General features: G+C 40.8%; 3 protein-coding genes and 1 long non-coding RNA gene across 4 annotated transcripts in view; 1 reads left to right on the forward strand and 3 right to left on the reverse strand.

The window, feature by feature from the left end:
* Nucleotides 1–2,852, reverse strand: part of tmem104 (transmembrane protein 104) — a 77,046-nt gene extending 74,194 nt beyond the window's left edge. Inside the window, 4 exon segments of the mRNA XM_029437500.1 lie at nucleotides 462–543; nucleotides 838–959; nucleotides 1,876–1,942; nucleotides 2,606–2,852. Of these exon segments, the coding sequence (XP_029293360.1) occupies nucleotides 462–543; nucleotides 838–959; nucleotides 1,876–1,920 (249 nt within the window). The 5' untranslated portion in view covers nucleotides 1,921–1,942; nucleotides 2,606–2,852.
* Nucleotides 2,853–3,462: 610 nt separating this feature from the next.
* Nucleotides 3,463–10,442, reverse strand: LOC115011733 (5-hydroxytryptamine receptor 3A). Its single transcript, XM_029436948.1, has 10 exons — nucleotides 10,405–10,442; nucleotides 10,145–10,313; nucleotides 9,628–9,672; nucleotides 8,977–9,086; nucleotides 7,366–7,538; nucleotides 6,971–7,131; nucleotides 6,443–6,653; nucleotides 5,555–5,710; nucleotides 4,683–4,927; nucleotides 3,463–3,483 (listed from the first exon to the last, which is right to left on the reverse strand). Exons 1-10 carry the CDS (start codon nucleotides 10,440–10,442, stop codon nucleotides 3,463–3,465), a joined length of 1,329 nt encoding a protein of 442 aa, XP_029292808.1.
* Nucleotides 10,443–11,863: 1,421 nt separating this feature from the next.
* Nucleotides 11,864–13,646, forward strand: LOC115011711 (tripartite motif-containing protein 16-like). The gene is given in 2 exon segments (XM_029436925.1): nucleotides 11,864–13,036; nucleotides 13,038–13,646. Coding segments are annotated over 2 exon segments (1,692 nt in total). The 3' UTR covers nucleotides 13,557–13,646.
* Nucleotides 13,647–15,813: 2,167 nt separating this feature from the next.
* Nucleotides 15,814–16,677, reverse strand: LOC115011714 (uncharacterized). Its single transcript, XR_003832606.1, has 2 exons — nucleotides 16,554–16,677; nucleotides 15,814–16,182 (listed from the first exon to the last, which is right to left on the reverse strand). It is a non-coding gene; the product is annotated as an uncharacterized LOC115011714 (long non-coding RNA).
* Nucleotides 16,678–20,865: the final 4,188 nt, after the last annotated feature.

A 20,865-nucleotide genomic window follows, 5' to 3' on the forward strand; every position in this document is an offset into this window, starting at 1 on the left:
AACAATACAAGCACAGAGAAACGTCCTCGTCCTGTGGCGAGTGCACACGCTCACAAATCATCCAGAATTTGTACCATAGCATTTGTACTATGTTTAGGAATCAATTTTTCTTTTTTAAAATCATTAACTGTCAAGCAGTTATAACCGTTAGATGTTTCATGGCTTCTACGTTTGATTTCAACACAATTAGTATTTGAGTGACGGAGATAAACCTCCAATTTCAGTTTGTCAGTAGCTGCTTCCACATGTCACAAGAAGCCCTGTCAGCACATTCACCCTGCGCTGCATTAGTTCCACTTGTTTGCCTGCAGGATGTAAATAGTGTTTGACTTCATGTCTCATTAGACAAACTGACAAAGAGGATCATTTACTTCTTTAATATTACTTTATTCTCGACACAGTAAGTAGAGAAACGTCCCAGCCAACCTCCTATTAAAGATATAAAGATGAGTTTGTCTCACCTCTTCCTGCTCTCTCCTCTTCCAGCGCAGCTGAGCGTTGGTGGACGCCATCGCCTCGATCACGAACGTGGTGGTCATGTAGCTGCAGACGGGAGGACGAAGACAAGAAGAGTTAACGAGCGGCTTGTAACGACACTGACGGACAAATGAAGCGTGATTATCAAGTGTAGAAAATGTTCCATCGTCATAATATGTTGGAAACGTGTGTAAAATGCTGATCAGTGAAAACAACTTTGTAATGTGATTGTTTCCTTGAGATTTAACTATATTTTAAAGTGTGCTATATAAATTAAATTCATTATTATTATTATTATAAAGCTGCACATTCAGCTGATAATTCTCTGACAACGACAGGTGTTGGAAGTGTAAAACTTACCTCATAAATCCCAAAAAGGAGATGAGTGATATGCTAACCACCCAACCAGCTGTAGCGAAGGCTCTGGGCATCGTCAGAGCTCCTGTTCCCACGATCAGATTGAACATGTAGATCAGCCCCACCTGGAGAAGACACGAGTGGGAGGAGAGGGATAAAGACAAGTGGAACATGGCTGCAGGCATTCAGCTTCTCATTTTCTGTATCTTAAATCAAATGGCTCACAGCATCATGCCCTCCTCTCTTTGTCATGAAAATGATGCCATTATTGGACTTGTAATATTCACTTTGGGTTTCAATCTTGACGCACTGCTTGAATATTGTGAGTCCAATACAAAGAGTCCATAAAATGTTTAATAAAAAGGGTATATTCATGTTTTGGAGTAAAGCATGTGCTGATATGTTCTTGTGGTTACACTGCGTGTTAAATAGAAACACTCCCCAGTTCTATTGATTTGTCTTTTCTGCGATATCTTTGTTCCAACTATTCTCTTGCATTTTACTTAATATAGTTTTGCTTAAAAGTAAACTCTCAGGCGCTGCAGTGTGAGGAATTCCTCAGTACCTTGGTTGATAAAGATTTATATCATTCAACCATTGACTTCCAGCAGCACTTATACCTTTTCTGGTAGAAGAGTGCTTTAATGATTTTTTAATCAGCTTCCTGGGAAAAACATCTGACCAGCTGAACTTAATCTTTGTGGCGAAATCCTGCTGACATAAGCAGTGAGGAACCTAAATGAGTCGTCAAAAAACCAGAGTCCAAACCATAAAGAAGTCTGGTGTGTATAAGAAGAAGGATGTGTAAGCAACTTAGCTTCCTCTTTATGTTTCACTGCACTTTCATATGCACCATTAATACTCACAAAGATATTACTCAGAGCTCTAAGTGTTAACTGTAATATGCAAAAGTGTAACTGCCACCCTCAGGTGCATCTATTAACATCTACAAGGCAGTGAAATGTGTATGTCTGACCTTAAATAATACACATTTTAATTCAGAAGAAGAGGAATTAACCCAGCATACTGGAGTGTACTCACAAATGGGGAGTAGGGCTCCCCACTCTCTGTAATTCCTCCTGCCATGGTGGATGACACTGGTCCTCACCTGAAGGAAAAACAACAGCAAAGTTACCTTATTGGCATCACCATAATTTAAAGTCTTACCAACACCGGTTGTACAAGGTCTATGATAATGCTAAATATTGAAAATGTAAGAAAGAAAGACAATAAATGGTTATTCAGTTTGATCTTGCATGAAAAAAAGAACTCCAATCGCATATATTGCAATTAAGTATTCATTTTAACGTTGGCAATAAAATGCGCATGTATTGAACATCAGTCAAGACATTTCTTAAACTTTACGGACCACTTTTCAATTCGGCAAACATATGATTCACAAAGCAGCACATGTTTATAATGCAATGACTAAATGTCTACCGAGCACTACTGTGTAGTTGGGGACACGGATTGTGGAAGCGACAAAGAAAACAGCCCATTTGATTAAGAACAGTGTTTTATTTAATTTATTTACAGAGTGAATGGCAACTTGCACAAGTTTCAATAAACTTGCTTTTAAGTCAGTATTGATCTACTCAGCTAACATTTTCTTGCTAGCAAACCAGCTAGCAGCGTATGTTAAAATAACGTTAGCTATTACACAAAAATACATATGGATAATGTATTGTTACGTTTTATAAAATACCCTTATACAAGTAAGAGATTATTAGCTAGTGTGTCATTAATAAAAACAAAAGTAAACACTTCTCACCTTACTTCTTTCCAGTGTATTTTGCTAATCTTGAAAGGCTAGCAGGGTGCTCCAAGCTGTCAGGTGGATCACTAGCTAGCTGAATGTTTAGCCTCCGAGCTAACATGAGCCGTTGCGTTGTTTGATAGTTCGGGGGGACAGAAAGTTTGGAGAAAAACACGTAACAATGCGCTTAGCAAGCTAACTGAAGCAGTAAACTAAACTACTAACAGACCAGCTGATCTGCTCCCGCATCATCAGACAGCACACTCCATCTCAAACTTCCGGTACTGGCTTTCAAAGTAAAACCTTCTATTATTATTTTATTATTGTTATTATATCAACTTATTTTTGTAAATGTTTGTATATTGTGTTATCATTATCATTATTATTATTATTATTATTATTATTATTATTATTATTATTATTATTATTATTATTATTATTATTGTACATATCAGTCAGTATTTATTACAACTGATAACAACTGATACATTATTTGATTTGTAAATTATTTATTAATTTACTAAAAAGAAAATAATAATGATAATTATGATGATAATAAGATATTCTGTATTGATTTTTATTGTTTGATTGTATTACTTTAATGTGTATTGTTATTATTATTATTATTATTATTATTGTACATATCCGTCAGCCTGGTTGGTATTCCTGGACTTTATCTGGTTTATTAAAACCTGACTGACATGTTGCTATCATAACCTATATGTGTGTTGCTATACATGATGTTCTTACTTGTCTCCTTGGCAATATTGTATTTGTTACACTCATGCTAGTATTGGATTATAATGAAGCTTTTATTGTGAAGGTAACATTTAGTTATTTCCGTCATCATTATATTTAGCTTGATGCGCGTGTTAGTTGGTTTGCTCGGTCAGCTGTTGGGGCGGAAAAACAAATCACGAGGTCCATTTCATATGAGATTGCAGGAGCATGTTTTGTTTATTAAAACAGTTATTTATACACTTCTGACTAATTTTAGCATAATTAATCCAACGCCAATTAACATTATATGACTATAATTTGGTTAAAACAACAAACCCGCCCCTCCGTGCAGCCAAGGTTTTCAAAACGACCAACCCCTGTCACATGACACATGCACATGTCGAATTCCTTTACAATGTTATGAAAAGTGGTTTTAGTTCAGTCTCAGAACAGCTTTAAATATCATTGTGTGGTGGTTTACTTTGTTATTATAATAACTAATTGTACTTTACTTGAGTATTTTCTTTTCATACCACTTGCTACTTCTACTACATATAGATTACACTACATTATCTGCTTTAGTACATTTTTAATAATGATTTACACACAAAACACATGAAGAGTTTATAAGATGTATAAAACTCCCATCACAAATAAGACATGCAACTTCAGTTGATATTTTTAAGAAAAAGCTAAGATTACAGTTCATTACATCATTATTATTTCAAAACTATTTTACATTTTTCATACTTGTTTGATGGTATTTATATTGGTTTCAAACACCTGAGTTATTGATTTAATTCTCTTGTAAATCACATTGAGCTACATGTTATCTTATAAAAGGTGCAGTATAAATAAAGTTTATTATTATTATTATAAAATATGATGTTTTGTTATAAAATAAACTACGCAACAGTTTATACAAATACAGCTGAAATCTAGTTTGGCCAACTAAAGCTACTTAGAAAAATGAGGTACTACTTAAATTGTCAATTTGATATGAAATTATAACCAAATATAATATAAAATATCAATTGCCAGCAAAAAAATGTTTAAAAAAAAAAAAAAGTTCCCACTTGTTCACATGACAAACATAAATAAAACAATATTTAATATATATATTATATATTATTATATTAATAGAAAAGGGTTCAATTACAGTAAAATGTATCTTAAAATAAAGAATTATTTCTTTCCTTTTGTGGCCCAAATTAGTTTGTATTTTCAGTAGTTAACTACACAAAAACTACTTTTAAAAAAGAAAGAAAAAGTAGTATAATGATTAAATAAACAATCATATTAAATGATTTAAAACCCCATTATATTCGGATTTATAAAATGAATTACTTTATTTATTCATATATTTTGAAACCCAAAAGGTATTCATGCATGTCATAAAAATAGTAATAGTTAAAAAGTAGACGGTAAAGAACACGCGGTCTATGATGTTGGCCAGCCTCCTGTAGCGTCCAGGCTCCCTCTGGTCTTTGTCTTGTCTTTTCACTTCCTGTTGAGCTGCCTTCACTTCCTGCAGGATTAGTTTGAGCAGGTCGCCGTCACTGGGCCGATCCAGAGGACGGGAACTCTTCTCAGGCGTCTCTTCAGCTGCAGGAGGCTCTGAGTGGGAAAGTTAATTCAGCAGAATGAGCAGTGTGCTAAAGAGGGAAACACGAAGTTGTGTTCAGTGTCTTTATGTTTGTACACGCTCAGACATGACGGATTCTTCAAGGATTGTTCAAAGAATGGGTTTTAAAAGATCTTCCCAGTTTATAAACCATTTTTTAAATCACATTTTATTCCTAAAAACATGGGAAAGATTGTTTTTTTTATGACTAATTGCGTTATAAAAAGAGATATCCAAAATGTCCTCTGTAAAAATGAAACAAGAGTTTTAAACCTGACTTTATTCCCTTAAACTCTGAAGATAAATAGCAGAGAACTTTTCAGGTACAGACTGAAATGCGTCCATTCGTAGTCTTGTTTACTTCTTTGATAAGATTTTGACTTTACAGTTACAAAATTCGGACTGTTTTATCCAATGAAAAAGTGTTTAGGTTAAACTTAAAGTAAAGTAAGTCAAGTCAATTTAATTTATATAGTCAAATATCACAGATTTGCCTCAGGTGCATCTGTACGACACCGTCTGTCCTCGTAAGGAAAAATAAAATTAACAAAGTGCGAATGATTTTATTTTTGTATCTTTACAGAAATAACAGAAGTTTATTGAGTTGGCTGAGACCTTACCTTTGTGAAAGTCGACTTCCAGCTGAATATCCACTTCATCAACGGGGCTTTGAGCCGTATTACAACAGCAACCATCAAGGTCGTACAGGTAGCTCACCAGCATGGCCTCCAGCACGCTCAGCCCCACCATGGCGAAGATCGTTACACAGTAGGTGGCTACAAAAAAAACCAAAGGTAAAGCCACGTTTCTTGTCAGAGTGATTTGTTTTTTTGCGGGGGGGGGGGCACAGAGAGCCTACACTTCTGGCATGCAATCATCTGCACATACAATGCAAAAAAATACAAATACAGTCACATGCAGATGTTTTTATGGGGCATCAGACACGGATTGGCCTGTTTCCAGTCACCTGATGCAAGTTCATGGATTCTTCTTCAGCTACAACCAGCTGCACTTGAGAAACTAAATTAATATGCCGGCCGGATTCAAATTTGCACGGGGCATGACATAAAGAATGCAACAGCATTTAGTGCTTTAAAAGGAATTTTGTCAGCATCTCTGAATGACAATGTCATAAAAACCCTGCTGGAAGATAAAAATAAAATCCCTCAACCTTTCTCCTCTCATCTTCTAAAACAGCCTCAGGGGATCTCCGTCCTCCTTTAATCTTTCACACGGCTGCATTTAAAGTCATCCATGTTGGTGCCGGATAGTGTTTTAAAAGAGGAACATAATACAATAGGTGTACAGTCTGTGGCAACAAAAAGTAAAACAAACTATCACATATAAGGAAGTTTGATGCAAGTGCTCTACAGGATGCTTTTTTTCATATTTTCCCCAAAAGATGTACAGAATTTAAGGTATTCTTTTATCTCAAAAGGCTTGAAAAGTAGCGACAAAGCTTCTGTAAACGGGGAGTTAAAGATCTGTGGTGTGCGTAGGCAGCTCACCGATTAATGGCAGGTTGTCTTCAGTGGAGGGCAAAATGTCCTTAAGAATCAGCAGTAGGACGGAGATGGACAGGAGGATGGTCACTTTGAAGCTCAGCTTTTCTCCTCTGGCCTCACTGATGAAAAAGGAGCCCAAATCCAGGACCAGAAAATAGAACAGGGGCACGATTAAATTGATCACATAAAGCATCGGCTTCCTGGAGATTCTGATCTGAAAAACAAACAAACATATCATTTTTGAATTAATTGATATTACAATGAGTGTTTCTCAATGTGAAGGACCATGAAACGGCTCATGCTGTGTGTTTGAATCGTAGGACTGTAAACATGTCGAAGATCATTCAAATTCTTAAAGGACCGAGTCCTTCGTTAACAGGACTTTTAGACTCAGATCTTCTTTATACCTGTACCTAAAACACATCTTTTTATTGTACACTTGTATGTTTCACTCTGAAGCTCCGATTAAAAAGAAACTAAATAGAGTCAAACACACACTGTTGTCAAATGTCATTACAAACATGTTCCTACCGTGTATAAAAGTTTGCTTTGACTTCCTCCAACTTTGATTCCATTAACATACTTAATATCCATGTTTTCCAGTTCCCATTCTCCCTTTGTAACCATGGACAGCTCAGAGATGTTATTAAGGAGTGCTTCACTGTGGACTGTCCCTAGTTGTATGGTGTACGCTGTGTGGAGAAAAGAATATTAAATAAATACATGAACAATTTGAACCTTTTGAACATTTTGAAATCAGCACATATTTAATAAGGTGTCTCATTTGCATATTTAAACATAACATTTCAGAAAACTTGTCAATACAAATATTAATTGACCTAATAAAAGTAATTAACTGGAGGAGTTTCATAGTGATATCTATTAGTTCACATTGTTTACCCTATTCACCTGCTGTCTCCCCTTACCGTCTGAGTTCATGGAGGAAAAAGTGATCTCACAATTTTGGGTGTCAAAGGGGAACATGGAGACATTCAGCAGACAGGTGGAGGTCAGCCGCTGACGTGCGTTTGCCTTCACCAAACCGTTGGGAGACAAACTGACAACTGGACTCCTGGAGATGCTCCCAGTGTCAGAGGAACTGAAAAAGTAAAGAGGACATTCTGCTTTCATAGATTTCCCTTGACCTTCATTAAAAACAGGTCAAAGCACAGAGGTGTCATCCATATAAAGAGCTAGACAAACCACAGCAGCTATCACCAATGTTATGTAAGTGTATATTGTTGATCTCTCAATCAAAACAATAACAGAAGACGGAGTTTGGTGATGTTGTGAAGCAGCGTGGGATCATGGTTCAGAGTTTCCTAAATGCTGCTCGGGGGACAAGGGATGTCCCAGAGAGGATGTAAGCCGAGTTACAGCTAACGTTTGTTCTTGTTTCTCTGATAACGTCAAATCTATACGTTCAGGAGGATTTTACCAACAGCCGAATTATCTGCAAAGGTCTCCTTTTCGCAAAGACATACAAATCAGGTAAGTAAACTCGGTAAAACACTGAATAAAGCAGCTTTACGTTAAGAAACAAGCATTTCTCCAAAGATGTTCCGGGGACAATGGATGCCCCAGAGGATGCGAGCCGAGTTGCCGCTAACGTTTGCTCTTGTTTCTCTGATAACGTCAAATCTATAGGTCCATGAGGTTTTTACCGAAAGCCGAATTATCTTCAAATGACTTATTTTCTCCAAAACAAACAGACCCAGGTGAGTTAAATCTGTAAAACACTGAATCAAGCAGTTTCACGTTAGAAATCAGCGTTTCTCCAATGATGTTCGGCTGCTGCTGAAGTATGCTCAGTATGCTATGATAACATAAGATCCACACGTCCGATATCTAAAATTCTACGTTCAGTTAATATCTTTAGTTAAAAACTACCAAGATCTAAAACGTTTATCGTAAAAATGTGGCTTAAAACTGGATAAAGAGTCAATTTATGACGCATTTTCAAAAGGGCAGACGACGTTATGACAGGAGACCAAATTAAACTGTTATCTTGATTAAAATTACAGATTTGAAAATTGTTGAAAACATTTGGAATAATGTAAGTACACAACTCAACAAAACATATCACTTTTTAAAATGTATTTTATATTGCTGCAACAATATAAATAAAAGTGTATCTTAGGAGTTTTGTTCTACAAAGAAAATTATTATTAAAAATATTTAATATTTAATTAAATTAAAATGAACATGTTCCTCTACAGAAGTTTTGTTCTACCAGGAAAGGTATGCTATAAATGCACATGAATTTAAGTCATTCATGCATTGTAAGCCATGTATATTATAAAACAAGATTTCCAGTTAAACCAGACAGAAAATCAAACTTATTTACACTTTATAAAGAACACAATCATGTTTGTTTACAAGAAGACGCCACAGGAAACCTTTAATTGTTATTTACATTTTCTTACTGGATTTAACATTTGTCAAATGTAAAAGATCAGTTTAATGTGGTTTAGTTTATTAAAATGTATGAAAGATAAGGTCCACAAACTGCAGCTCTGTGATGAATAAGTACATACTCCTCTATGATTTCTACGTCTGGGATCCACAGTCTCGATCGAGGAATGCTCAGCACATTTATCCCACAAAAATCTGATGGATTCCAAGTTAGAAATTCATTTGTCCAGCGCTGGGAAAACAAAACGCTGGGTTTTCAAACATTTTATGACACAGGTTGATGAGTGTGTGAGATCGAAACAGACTTGACAATCAACGGGCCTCATGCAGGGAGCGACATAAGAACAAAGTTTCCTCTTATTTCTGTTCGTATCCACGATTTGTTATTATTTTGAGAATATAAAACCCCTTGTGTGTGTTCAGCTTCTGAACGTCTCACACACTGCTCTTACATGCTTTTAAACTTAAGTGTATTTAACAGTCCCTGAATGTCACCGCTGAAGTTCTTCTCACAACATTGTTTTGGCTGCATTTCTCTGATTCTTGGCACGTGCCAGAGTATTTGCACCTTTGCTAATAAACAATTCAAGATCTTTCAGCACACCTGGGTAAGAGCAGATTTGCATGGAAATCCAGTTTGGTGCATCTGGAGTTGACGTCTCTTATTTTTCTCTTAACAGAAAATGTGATTTAAGAAGATATTGCTGCACGAGGCCCGTTGTTGTTACCGATGGTTGGAAATGCAAATGTCATTATTTGGCAGCTGAACTCACCATTTGGAGCCCGATGTGACTCGTGACAGTTTGAGACTTCTCATCCTGCAGACAATCAGCAACACTGTGGTTCAGCATTCATGTGCATGTACAACAAGAACATCACTTTTACTTGGAAGAGTTAAACGCACATATGTTCTCACACATCTACACACAGACCGTTTTGTGTCACTTTCCCAGGTTTTAAGACATCTGTCTCTCAGACTTTTGATTAAAATAGAGGTGAAACTATTGAATCTGCATGATATCAATATAACATGTTTGTATTATCACGGTTATTGTCAATACCAGTATATTGTGGTGTATTTTGGACATGGTCTCCACAGTATCAGTTACTTTGAGTTCTGAGTTTTTATGCTTTACAAGTACAATACTTGAGTAAATGTACATTCCACCATTGCAAAACAACAAAACCAGCTGTTGATACAACCCAGAATGGGTAAAGTGCAAAATAATATATGTTTGGTGTCCCTTTAAAAACACAGATATTTAATGTATGCACTATAAAGACACTCACCACTTTTAAAATGCCAAACAACACCATGTCCACCTGAACGAGGGTCGGCGTGGTCCAGTTCTTCACGGGTCGCATGATCTCCAGAACATCGTTTGTTTCCGTCAGGTTCAAGTGCGTCAGAAGAGAAACGTATGAGCAGTCTGAAGTCTTACTGCTGGAAACACCTGCAGGGAAGGACACAAAGAAAAGCTTTTAAAGACGAGGAAAATATCTTCTAACATTAGTAAATCTAAACTAAAGTTGACTTTAATAACTCACTAATTAAAGCTAGAAAAGCGAGAGTCCTCAGAGCTGACATGGCTGTTTGCCTTCATCCCAATGTGGACAAACGCTTTTAAGCTGCCACGCGTGACGCATGAAGAGCAGAACAATACGGCTAAGAGACATGAATGATCGAATTACCTGCATTGTCAAAGCTACATATACGTAAGTCATGCGTGCACTTCTATTGTTGACCTGCAGCTGAAGAGAAAAGTCAACATATTAGTCCCATCAAGGGTTTCAGGGTGCACGCTGTTCTCAAACACTTGTGGTCAAGATGAAAGGTTGTTAATTAGAAAATATAAAGAAAGAAGTAAACAGCAATATCTGAGCTGCACATTTCAGTATGTTAAATAACCAGAACCGGAACACATGTTCTTTATTGTGACTGCAGACAAAAGTAAATATAATCACAATTTATAAACTTTATCTGCAGGGGAAGATCGTGTGACGAGATAAAAAGCTGCAGAATTCACTTTTATTCTCTTTGCAAATGTTATATTTCTGCATCTAAGTTCACTCTTAATCTTGTGAGTAGTGTGTTGACTGATGCATCTTAACTCGTAGAGGCCCGCTTTATTACTCTGACGATTCTTTTCTACATTAATCGTTTGTTCTATAAAACGTCCATCCCAGTTTCTCCTAATGTCTTGTTTTGTCCGTCCAAAACCCAAAGATATTCACTTTAATATGAAATACAAATTAAATCTCCATATTTGAGGATGAAAACATCATTTTCTGCCATTTCTGCATGAAATTTACTGAAATGGTTTCTCGATTATCACAATAGTTGCCAATTATTTCACTGTGGACTATTTGTTGCAGCTCTATTTATCAGCAGAGCGTCGAATAAAGATGTCGATAAAAAAGCTCCACAACAAGTTAGTCAACTTTAAATAAAGAATACATTTGTTTGATAATTTATAGATTATGAACTCTCAAATAGAATACATTAGATCAATTATAACTGTGTGGATGAAGACACAATGAATTCAGATACAAGCAGTAAATACTTACACGACATTTGACCCCTTAAAAATAAGAAAAATAAAACAGTTTGTTTCCCAGGTTAACATTTTGAATTGTAAGGATTCTTTAATGTAAAGTGTCTCTTTAAATATAAAAGCACATTATCCCTAAAACTGACACTTTATGCTCTAAATGACTTCATTTCTTTAAGACAAGACACTACAGGTCAATAAAGTCAAACTAATGAACAGATATCACCCTGAAACTTCCCCAGCTGATGACATGAAGACAATCGTTGAGCTAATGTCCATACATTTAATTAAAATGTGTTTTACTTTGTTGACATGTTAGAGTCAAAGGTTCCCCCCCCGCTCATACACTTCCTTGTTCCCTCCTCTTCCTGGAATGTGGAGGAGCTTGTATCACAACTCAAACTAGTTTCACTCCTCAGGAAGTGAGACTCACACAGTCGCTGGCAGTGAAGGAGAAATGGCGCAGAAAGGAGTCCAGGTGGACCGGGAAACCATCTCTTGTTCCATCTGTCTGGATCTACTGAAGGATCCGGTGACGACTCCCTGTGGACACAGCTACTGCAAGAACTGTATTAAAACCCACTGGGATGGAGAGGACGAGAAGAGAAGCCACAGCTGCCCTCAGTGCAGGCAGACCTTCACACCGAGGCCTGTCCTGGTGAAGAACACCATGTTAGCAGCTGTAGTGGAGGAGCTGAAGAAGACTGGACTCCAAGCTGCTCCTGCTGATCACTTCTATGCTGGACCTGAAGATGTGGGATGTGATGTCTGCACTGGGAGAAAACGGAAAGCCTTCAAGTCCTGTGTGCAGTGTGTGGCCTCTTACTGTGAGAAACACCTCCAGACTCATTATGATGCGCCTCCATTAAAGAAACACAAGCTGGTGGAGCCCTCCCAGAAGCTCCAGGAGAACATGTGCTCTCGTCACGATGAGGTGATGAAGATGTTCTGCCGTACTGATCAGCAGTGTATCTGTTATCTCTGCTCTGTGGACGAACATAAAGGCCACGACACAGTCTCAGCTGCAGCAGAAAGGACTGAGAGGCAGAGAGAGCTCGAGGGGAGTCGACTAAACATCCAGCAGAGAATCCAGGACGGAGAGAAAGATGTGAAGCTGCTTCAGCAGAAGGTGGAGGTCATCAATCGCTCTGCTGACAGAGCAGTGGAGGACAGTGAGAAGATGTTCACTCAGCTGATCCGTCTCATGCAGAAAAGAAGCTCTGATGTGAAGCAGCAGCTCAGATCGCAGCAGGAAAGTGAAGTGAGTCGAGTCAAAGAGCTTCAGGAGAAGCTGGAGCAGGAGATCACTGAGCTGAAGAGGAAAGACGCTGATCTGAAGCAGCTCGCACACACAGAGGACCACACCCAGTTTCTACACAACTACCCCTCACTGTCCCCACTCAGTGAGTCTACACTCTCCTCCAGCATCAACATCCCTCTCACATACTTTGAGGAAGTGACAGCGGCTGTGTCACAAGTCACAGATGAACTCCAGGACGTTCTGAGAGAGAAGTGGACAAACATCTCACAGACTGGGACTGAAGTGGATGTTTCACTGTCAGCAGAGCCCGAGACCAGAGCTGGATTCTTAAAGTATTCACATGACATCACACTGGATCCAAACACAGCATTACAGACGGCTGTTATTATCTGAGGGGGGCAGAAAAGTGACAGTAATGAGACAACATCAGTCTTATTCTCGTCACACAGACAGATTCACTTTCTGGGATCAGGTGCTGAGTAGAGAGAGTCTGACTGGACGTAGTTACTGGGAGGTGGAGTGGAGCGGGGGAGTTCGTGTAGCAGTCGCATACAAGAACATCAGCAGAGCAGGGGGGGGGCTTGAATGTTTATTTGGAGACAATGATAAATCCTGGGCGTTAGATTGTGACGATGACATGAGGATATTAGATTGTAAAAATAACAGTTATAGATTTTGTTACAACAAAGTCAAAACTCACTTCTTAGCTCCTGCGTCCTCCAGACTCGGAGTGTACCTGGATCACAGAGCAGGTGTTCTGTCCTTCTACAGCGTCTCTGACACCATGACTCTCCTGCACAGAGTCCACCACACATTCTCTCAGCCGCTCTACGCTGGAGTTGGTTTATATTCTTATGGATCCACTGCTGAGTTCTGTAAACTCAAGTAGACAGAAGTAAATCTCTGGTTCTCCTTCAGGGAGTCTTTTTCTCTCAGTGAGTAAACTAACCCCCCCCGGACTAAGTGACATGTTCTATGTTTCATATTATATTCCAGATGATCAGCTGTACAATGAACCTGAATAATAATCACAATATAAGTGCAGGAGGTTTGTGTGACACCAGGATGAAGTGTGAGCAGATAGTTTCCTGTGAATGTTGATCACAGATCACATTTACTTTGAACACAATGTTCTTGTAATGTTAACAGTGAAGTTGAACATGACCCTCATCCTGGGTGGGGTTTGTATTAAACATGTTAAGACTAAAAAGACTTCTTCCTTTAAAATGAATGTGAACGTGTGATTTAAGGGAAGCGGCTTCAGCTCTGTGTTTAAACTCTGAAACGTATTTCGTCTCCGTGTTTGTGCCGACGGCTGATTGTTGTGGCGTTTGTTCAGCTGTCACTCAAACATTGTGGGCGGTGCTTGACGTCATCAGTGGTTGTGTAATGTGGGACTTTGTTTAGGTGGAGCTGCTCCCTCTGTCTGTGGAGCCATGGAGGCTCTCACTGCTCATCATGTTGCTGTCTCTGCATCAACATGTCCACTCAATGTTTGATGAATATTTGTGTTGATGTATTTCTATCTTGTTTCTCTTCCACTGCATGTGTTCAGAGAGGAAGCAGCAGCTTCATCCTGGACACTTTGTTCTGTTAGAAAGACGTCTAGAAGCACATTGATGTGTTGCTGTTGTTATGAGGGCTTATAGAAGTGTACTTATCCTGATCATAATCCATCAGCAGAGGATTCATTCTTGTCTTTCACATGCTGACATTGTGCTCAAAGTGAACGTGTACATGAAGTCATTGAACTTTACTGATGTGAGAACAAAGTGCAGCTTCACATGATGAATAAACAAACATCAAGTCTTTTCTTCTTGTCTTCATTCCAGGGTATCAAACAAAGCTGACGGAGACAATGTGAAGCTGACCTGAGACAATAACTGAGCAAAGTAGCAGCACGTGGTGATCAGATGTTGTCTTATAGATCAGCTGTGAATATGAAACTACTGTATTACTGCAGATCAATATTATCACTACAGTAATAAGGAGACATGTTTTGTGTCTGTCGAGTGGGGAAATGAAAGAACGTACAAATGAAAGTCATGAAATGTGCAGTTTGAAGGATTTAAAGGACCTTTGTGTTGCTGTAGTTTCCCAGCATGCTCTCTGGTCTGTGTGTTGGTGTGCAGGAGGATCCAGGTGGAGCAGATGCATCAACACAGAGGGGTCAAGGTGCGTTCACTGACCTGCTTCAACAGTAGGAGCAGTGACTGTTGAACTGTCTGTCAGTCTGTGTGTGTGTGTCTGGCTCCACCTGCTGCTTCTTATTTTAATGACTGACAATCTGCATCCAATAACTTCTGCACTCTTTAATATTGAGCTCCACCTTCCAGATACTGCAGTACTTCTTCTGTGAAACACATCGACACACTGCAGCAAGTATTCATGTGTTCAGTGAAGACGAGCTCGAATGAACTCCTGCATGAAGGTGAACAGGCTCAAATAAACAGCTCACACATATCAGCTGACACTTCCCCACTTCATGACTCACATTAACACAATTATATGTTGTGTTAAAGGTGTTCTGACATGTGATGTTTAAATATGTAAATGAGGCATTATGTCATTAAATGTGTGTAATCTGCTACATGTCCAGATATAAAGTGAAGTCTGGATGAAGCAGGTTCAAAGTGTTTCATGTTGTTCACATGTCAAAGGTTTGTACAGATTCTGGATCTGTCTTTGTATCACTCCATAAATCACTAAATCCTGTCAACACACAGAACTTAGTGCATCTCCTGCATGTAGTGAGTGTAGCGTGTATAACATGAGCTGTGAGTGACATGTGAACAAAGCCCTCTGCACAAAGCTTCAGAATATAGAGAAGAATGAAAGTGGAAAGTTTGGTGTATGTAAGTGCTACTGAAGTGGAGATTTCTGCTGAAGAGTGTGAGATAAAGCTCCTTTAGAGAAAAGCTCCTTTAAAGATATGTATTGTAACATTCATACATGTTGTACACACTACAGGTGAACAGGGTCAAACATGTAACTGACAGATATCACAATTACAAGGTTTCTGACATTAAACTCCTAAATGTGTATTTTGGACGTTAACAATGTGTAAACAAAGCCTGGAAACTGATGAAGAAGAAGAATAAATGTCCATCTTTGGCGCTGCTCAGAGGTAATATCTAAAAAGGGACAGAAAAAGAACTTTGGCAGTAAAACCAGCCTCATTGTAAATCACTGGCCAAACACACAAAATACAAGTTTCAGGATTAGTTTTTTCATCTGTAACATAAACGATTGGATTTATTGATATCTTTGGACGTCCAGCCGACCCAACAGATGCAGATGAATGTAAAAGTCCTGGATACGTGTTGGCCCGTGTGTGACGGTGACGTTAAAGAGCGGTGAGATCTCAGGGGTAAACGTCAGTGGGCAGCTGGAAGTCTTTGAAGGTGTAGAAGGAGATGTCTCCGTGGTCCACCACAGCAAAGACCACCGGGACGTCTCCCCTCTGGAAGGTCAGCCGCTTGATGGACCATAGGTCCGGTACCGGGCCATCGAAACTGAGACACAACACGGAGAGAATCAAATGATCTTGTACGTTTTGTGAGACACAGACCAACGCACTCGATCCAAACTAAAGACGCCATATGTAACGAAAAGGTTTTACATTATTGTGAACTATTAATTGATCTGAAGACGGCAAATTGCATTCTGGGAAGTTGTGACAAGCATTTCTCTGTATTTTCTGAATTGTTACAGACCAAATGATTATTGAAATTGAAAAAGAAAGATGAAACTGGGGATGTCACGATTACCGATATAGTATCACAGTAAAGGAAATAAGACATTTAAATTTAGATTGTCGGTTCCTAAGCAACACAAGTATGGCCGTGCGAACAGCTGTTTCTCTTTCGCTCAACCAAACACGTACACACTCGACTTTCTCTAATTCGCCGAGCATCCTCCTCCCTCGTCGTTCCTTCTGCGTGCGTCCTCCTCCCATGTCGTTTGCTGTGCGTCCTCCTCCCTCGTCGTTCCTTCTGCGTGCATTCTCCTCCCTCGTCGTTCCTTATCCCTCGTCGTTCCGCGTGCGTCGTCTTCTCTCGTCGTTCCTTCTGTGTGCGTCCTCCTCCCTCGTTGTTCCTTCTGCGTGCGTTCTCCTCCCTCGTTGCTCCTCCTCCCTCGTCGTTCGCCGTGCGTGCTCCCCCCTCGTCGTTCGCCGTGCGTCCTCCCCCCTCGTCGTTCTTTTTGCGTGCGTTCTCCTCCCTCGTCGTTCCTTATCCCTCGTCGTTCCTTATCCCTCGTCATTCGGTGTGCGTCTTCCTCCCTCTGTGTTCCTTCTGCGTGTGTTCTCCTCCCTCGTCGTTCTTTATCCCTCGTCGTTCGGCGTTCCTTCTCCTCCCTCGTCGTTCATTCTGCGTGCGTCCTCTTCCCTCATTGTTCCCCCTCCCTTGTCGTTCGCCGTGCGTCCTCCTCCCTTCTCGTTCCTCATCCCTAGTCATTCCTCTTCCTCCCTCGTCGTTCCTTCTGCGTGCGTTCTCCTCCCTCGTCGTTTCTTATCCCTCGCCGTTCGGCGTGCATCGTCTTCCCTCGTCGTTCCTTCTGCGTGCGTCCTCCTCCCTTGGCGTTCGGCGTGCGTCGTCCTCCCTCCTCGTTCCTTCTGCATGCGTTCTCCTCCCTCGTCGTTCCTTATCCCTCGTCGTTCCTCCTCCCTCGTTGTTCAGCGTGCGTCCTCCTCCCTCGTCGTTCCTCGTCCCTTGTCATTCCTCTTCTTCCCTCGTCGTTCGGCGTAAGTCCTCCTCCTTCTTCATTCCTTCTGCGTGCATCCTCCTCCCTCGTTGTTCCTTCTGCGTGCGTCCTCCTGCCTCATCGTTCCTTCTGCGTGCGTCCTCCTCCCTCCTCCATCCTCATCCCTCGTCGTTCCTCTTCCTCCCTTGTCGTTCGCCGTATGTCCTCTTTCTTCGTTGTTCCTCCTCCCTCGTCGTTCCTCCTCCTCCCTCGTCGCTCCCACTGAGTTGGTGACAGATCAATGACCAATCACAGAGGTCTGTGTCCGTCTGCTGCACATTAATCTTTCATTAACACTGATGTGGAGCGTTTGGCTGCAGGAGGCGACGCTGCTAACCAGCACCGGGGCGGAGGGGGCAAACTCCTTCCAGAACCCCCCAACTCCGACACATCGCAGACTCTCCATCTGTCGTTAGTCCCGTCAGTTTGTCCCGGGACAAACTGACTATCATTTCTCACACATTTAGATACTTCCTCAAATATGTATTTCCCCGGTTGTGCCATGCATTGATTTAATTACCAAAACCAACGGGCCAGATATAATTGCCTTGAGCTTGACACCCGTGCACCCGTACACTATAGAATTATACACACTGTAGAATTATACTATTTTAATTCTGCTATTTTTATAAAAAAAAAAAAGTTTTAAAATGAGTAAAAACAAAAAACGTAAACACCTAGAAGTTTCTTTCTCTGAAACGGATTCTTCCAACTGACAGAAGTCTGGGACAGTGCCTAGGGGTTGGCAGACTGGGGTGGTGGTTCCCCTCTTTAAAAAGGGGGACCAGAGAGTGTGTGCCAACTACAGGGGTATCACACTTCTCAGCCTCCCTGGTAAAGTCTACTCCAAAGTACTGGAAAGGAGAGTTCGGCCGGTAGTCGAACCTCTGATTGAAGAGGAACAATGCGGATTCCGTCCTGGTCGTGGAACAACAGACCAACTCTTTACTCTTGCAAGGATCCTGGAGGGGGCCTGGGAGTACGCCCATCCGGTCTACATGTGTTTTGTGGATCTGGAGAAGGCGTATGACCGGGTCCCCCGGGTGATACTATGGGAGGTGCTGCGGGAGTATGGGGTGAGGGGGTCACTTTTGAGGGCCATCCAATCCCTGTACGCCCAAAGCGAGAGTTGTGTCCGGATACTCGGCAGTAAGTCGGACTTGTTTCCCGTGAATGTTGGCCTCCGCCAGGGCTGCGCTTTATCACCAATCCTGTTCGTGATTTTCATGGATAGGATATCGAGGCGTAGTCGTGGAGGAGAGGGGTTGCAGTTCGATGACCTGAGGATCTCATCGCTGCTCTTTGCAGATGATGTGGTCCTTATGGCATCATCGGTCTGTGACCTTCAACAGTCACTGGATCGGTTTGCAGCCGAGTGTGCAGCGGTTGGGATGAGGATCAGCACCTCCAAATCTGAGGCCATGGCTCTCAGCAGGAAACCGGTGGATTGCCTACTCCGGGTAGGGAATGAGCCATTACCCCAAGTGAAGGAGTTCAAGTACCTCGGGGTCTTGTTCGCGAGTGAGGGGACAATGGAGCGAGAGATTGGCCGGAGAATCGGAGCAGCGGGGGCGGTATTACAGTCACTTTACCGCACCGTTGTGACGAAAAGAGAGCTGAGCCAGAAGGCAAAGCTCTCAATATACCGGTCGATCTTCGTTCCTACCCTCACCTATGGTCATGAAGGCTGGGTCATGACCGAAAGAACGAGATCATGGGTACAAGCGGCCGAAATGTGTTTTCTCAGACGGGTGCCTGGCGTCTCCCTTAGAGGTAGGGTGAGAAGCTCAGCCATCCGTGAGAGACTCGGAGTAGAGCCGCTGCTCCTTTACGTTGAAAGGAGCCATTTGAGGTGGTTCGGGCATCTAGTAAGGATGCCACCTGGGCGCCTCCCTAGGGAGGTGTTCCAGGCACGTCCAGCTGGGAGGAGACCCCGGGGAAGACCCAGGACTCGGTGGAGAGATTATATCTCCTCACTGGCCTGGGAACGCCTCAGGATCCCCCAGTCGGAGCTGGAGGATGTGGCCCGGAGAAGGGAAGATTGGGGTTCCTTACTGGAGCTGCTGCCCCCGCGACCCGATCCCAGATAAGCGGTAGACGATGGATGGATGGATGGATATTTTTATAATGGTACTTCAGACTCATTTACATGAATTGATTATTGTACTGTAAATGCTCTGATTCTGTCTAATCTGTACTAATTGTTATGTTTTTGCTGTGAAGCACTTTGGGCTGCAATTCTTGTATGAAAGGTGCTATACAAATAAAGCTTATTATTACACTGAAACGTGCACATAAATGTGATAAATAACGTAAGCGTTTAGCTTATTTAATAAAAGAGCACCTGTTCAATGAAACACTGATAGCACTTTTAGTACACGGAGACGTGTTAAACTTAAAAATGCACACATAAAGTTGCATTCAATTTTATTAAATATATGGCTCTCAAGGAAATACATTAAAAAATATTTGGCTTTTTTGGCTCTCCCAGACAAAAAGGTTCCCAACCCCTGTTTTAAGGCGTAAAAAGCTCACTTTTTTCCCCCAGCACTCTCTTCTCAATAATACGTACACACAATCATCAATCTTTATTTTTAAATAGAACATGATATTCATACATCTTCGATGTGTGCGTCAAAGAATTCCACTGCAGCCTTGTACTTCGCCAGAACCTTCGAGTAATGAACCCATTTTCGAAACAATTGGCTGAAGTGGTTCAGTTCACAAAAGCTTCATTTGCCCATCACTACTTCACACACCTAAGCCATGCCATTATAATCACTCTGCCGGTTTTACATTTATTGTCCACTTGATGGCGCAGTAGAGCAAATGAAGCACCATGAAGCTTCGGCTCATGAGTGAACCAATTGGATGGAAAGCTTCAATGCTTCATGAAGCTTCATCTCGCCATCACTACTTGCCATGGCACCCCACATTGACAGCCCTCGCTGCAAAGGTTTTGTGCATGTTCGGGACGACCTACCTTTGTGAACAACTGTATTCTGTAATGAGCATCAGTAAAACAAAGCTGCGCTCAAGGCTCACACACAAGCACTTAAATACATCCTGGCTGCTACTCAGGATTTGAGGCCTGATATTGATGCACTTGTGACTCTAAAAGATGCCAAGTTTCAGGAGCAAACAGTGAGTAAGTAACTTAATGTCAAATGCTGCTTCACACACTTTTGCACGTTTTATATTTCTGTAAGAATATATTTCTGTGAAAATGAATACTTACTGTGGAACAGTGAAATATAATGTCAGTCAGCAGCTGCAGTACAAAGAGACACAACCTTTATGTATTTTCATGTATACATTATATACATTTACAAGGCAGGGGGAGAACTTAACCTTCTTCCTTCATAGTTCCCACTTTAGTAGACGTAGAGGCTGCGGCGAATCAATCTAGCAAACTTCTTGTTCAACAAAGCATTTATTAATATGATAAGACAAGC

The sequence above is a fragment of the Cottoperca gobio genome, chromosome 8 (genome assembly GCF_900634415.1).
Source record: "Cottoperca gobio chromosome 8, fCotGob3.1, whole genome shotgun sequence".
Lineage (NCBI taxonomy): Eukaryota > Metazoa > Chordata > Actinopteri > Perciformes > Bovichtidae > Cottoperca > Cottoperca gobio.

Coding starts and splice junctions, on each gene's coding strand:
- LOC115011733 (XM_029436948.1), bottom strand. CDS start 10,442: ATGTCAGCTCTGAGGACTCTCGCTTTTCTAGCTTTAAT. Junction 9,673..10,144: donor TGTTTGGCATTTTAAAAGTG/GTGAGTGTCTTT, acceptor GATTGTCTGCAG/GATGAGAAGTCTCAAACTGT. Junction 6,654..6,970: donor AAAGCAAACTTTTATACACG/GTAGGAACATGT, acceptor TTTGTTTTTCAG/ATCAGAATCTCCAGGAAGCC.